General features: G+C 44.1%; 1 protein-coding gene across 1 annotated transcript; it reads right to left on the bottom strand.

Moving 5' to 3' along the window:
• Positions 1 to 317: 317 nt before the first annotated feature.
• LOC129975469 (uncharacterized) lies at positions 318 to 1,032 on the bottom strand. Its single transcript, XM_056088535.1, has 2 exons — positions 703 to 1,032; positions 318 to 656 (listed from the first exon to the last, which is right to left on the bottom strand). Exons 1-2 carry the CDS (start codon positions 1,030 to 1,032, stop codon positions 318 to 320), a joined length of 669 nt encoding a protein of 222 aa, XP_055944510.1.
• Positions 1,033 to 1,517: the final 485 nt, after the last annotated feature.

Consider the following 1,517-nt stretch of genomic DNA (forward strand, 5'->3'; position numbering starts at 1 on the left):
AGAGCTAAACTAATTTATTAACTCAACTCTGAACTCAGAACACAGTGACTGATAGATCTTCTGCTTTTATATTAGCAGGGAAAGTTCCAGAATACTTTCCTGGGGACAGTAAGAAAAATCCAGAACACTTATCTGGTAAACTAAAGAAAGTTCCAGAATCTACTGGAACATGAAATAAAGGAAAGCATAAAATCAAGGAATTTAATATTTACACAAACAGCGAATAGCATTCTCTCGAACGGGATTCAAACTTACGATCTCTTGATATTGAGATAAGTGCTATGACCATTCGGCCATGGGGAGTCATGTGCCGCTTTTCAATGCGGCATTGCTCCCTCTTTAGAAGAACAGCGTCTCGCTGTTATGACATTTAATTTTATAACTCTAGTTCTTGATCGAGTCACAGGGCCAGTATAAGTCGTCGCATCTTCACGGAGAGTGGTCTCTTGAGAAATGTGTCTTTCCAGAACCTCCATACTTTCATAAGAATGTTGGTCGTCTTGTTCTTCTGGGTCATGGTATGGCTTCATGCGTAAGACGTGGACAACTTCCTTCGGTTTCCGCCTTCTAGAACTAGGATCGAAATCGGCTACTTCGTAGGTGACGTCGTACAACCGCCTCAAAACTTGATAAGGGCCGAAGTACCTCTTGAGGAGCTTCTCAGGGAAGTCCTATTTTACGAATTGGTATAAAAATCCACACCAAATCCCCTGGTTCGTATGCCACCATCCGATGTTTGGAGTCATAATGCCGGCGATCTTTCTTCTGAGCCTCGACAGTTCGTGCACGAGCTAATTGCCTCGATTCTTCTGCCTTATTGATCAGATGGCTAACGTAATCGTCTTCTTGGCTGAACTCGTGGGGACAGAGAGGAAACATCGTACCCAACGGCGTTTCAGCTTCACGGCCATGTAGTAGGTAGAAAGGCGTAAAACCTGTCGTGTCCTGCTTGGCTGTATTGTAGGCGAATGTGACGAACGGCAATATCTGGTCCCAGTTCTTCTGTTCGACATCAACATACATAGAAAGCATATCTGCTAGCATTTTGTTGAATCGCTCTGAGAGGCCATTTGTTTGCGGATGATAGGCTGTAGTCATTCGATGAGTGATATTGCACAGTCTATTAATATCGAACACCAGCTTGGACTGGAATACTTGTCCACGGTCTGTAATGATAACTCGTGGAGCTCCATGCTTCAGGATTATGAATTAGTCGAAGGAATTCGGCTATTTGTGTAGCTTCCGTCGTCGGTAAAGCTCTGGTGATGGCGTATTGTGTCAAATAATCGGTGCATACTACAATCCATTTGTTGCCGTCGTCAGATTTTGGAAATCGTCCTAGAAGGTCGATTCCGATGCGATGGAAAGGAGCGGCAGCTGGTGGAATAGGCACGAGATGACCTGGTGGCTTCTGAGGAATAGAATCGCTTTCTTATTCTATCATACGTCCTGTTGAATCCTAGATGTCCAGCAGTAGGGTCGTCATGGAGAGATTCTAGAATACTGAACCGTAAATG

The sequence above is a fragment of the Argiope bruennichi genome, chromosome 1 (genome assembly GCF_947563725.1).
Source record: "Argiope bruennichi chromosome 1, qqArgBrue1.1, whole genome shotgun sequence".
Classification (NCBI taxonomy): Eukaryota; Metazoa; Arthropoda; class Arachnida; order Araneae; family Araneidae; genus Argiope; species Argiope bruennichi.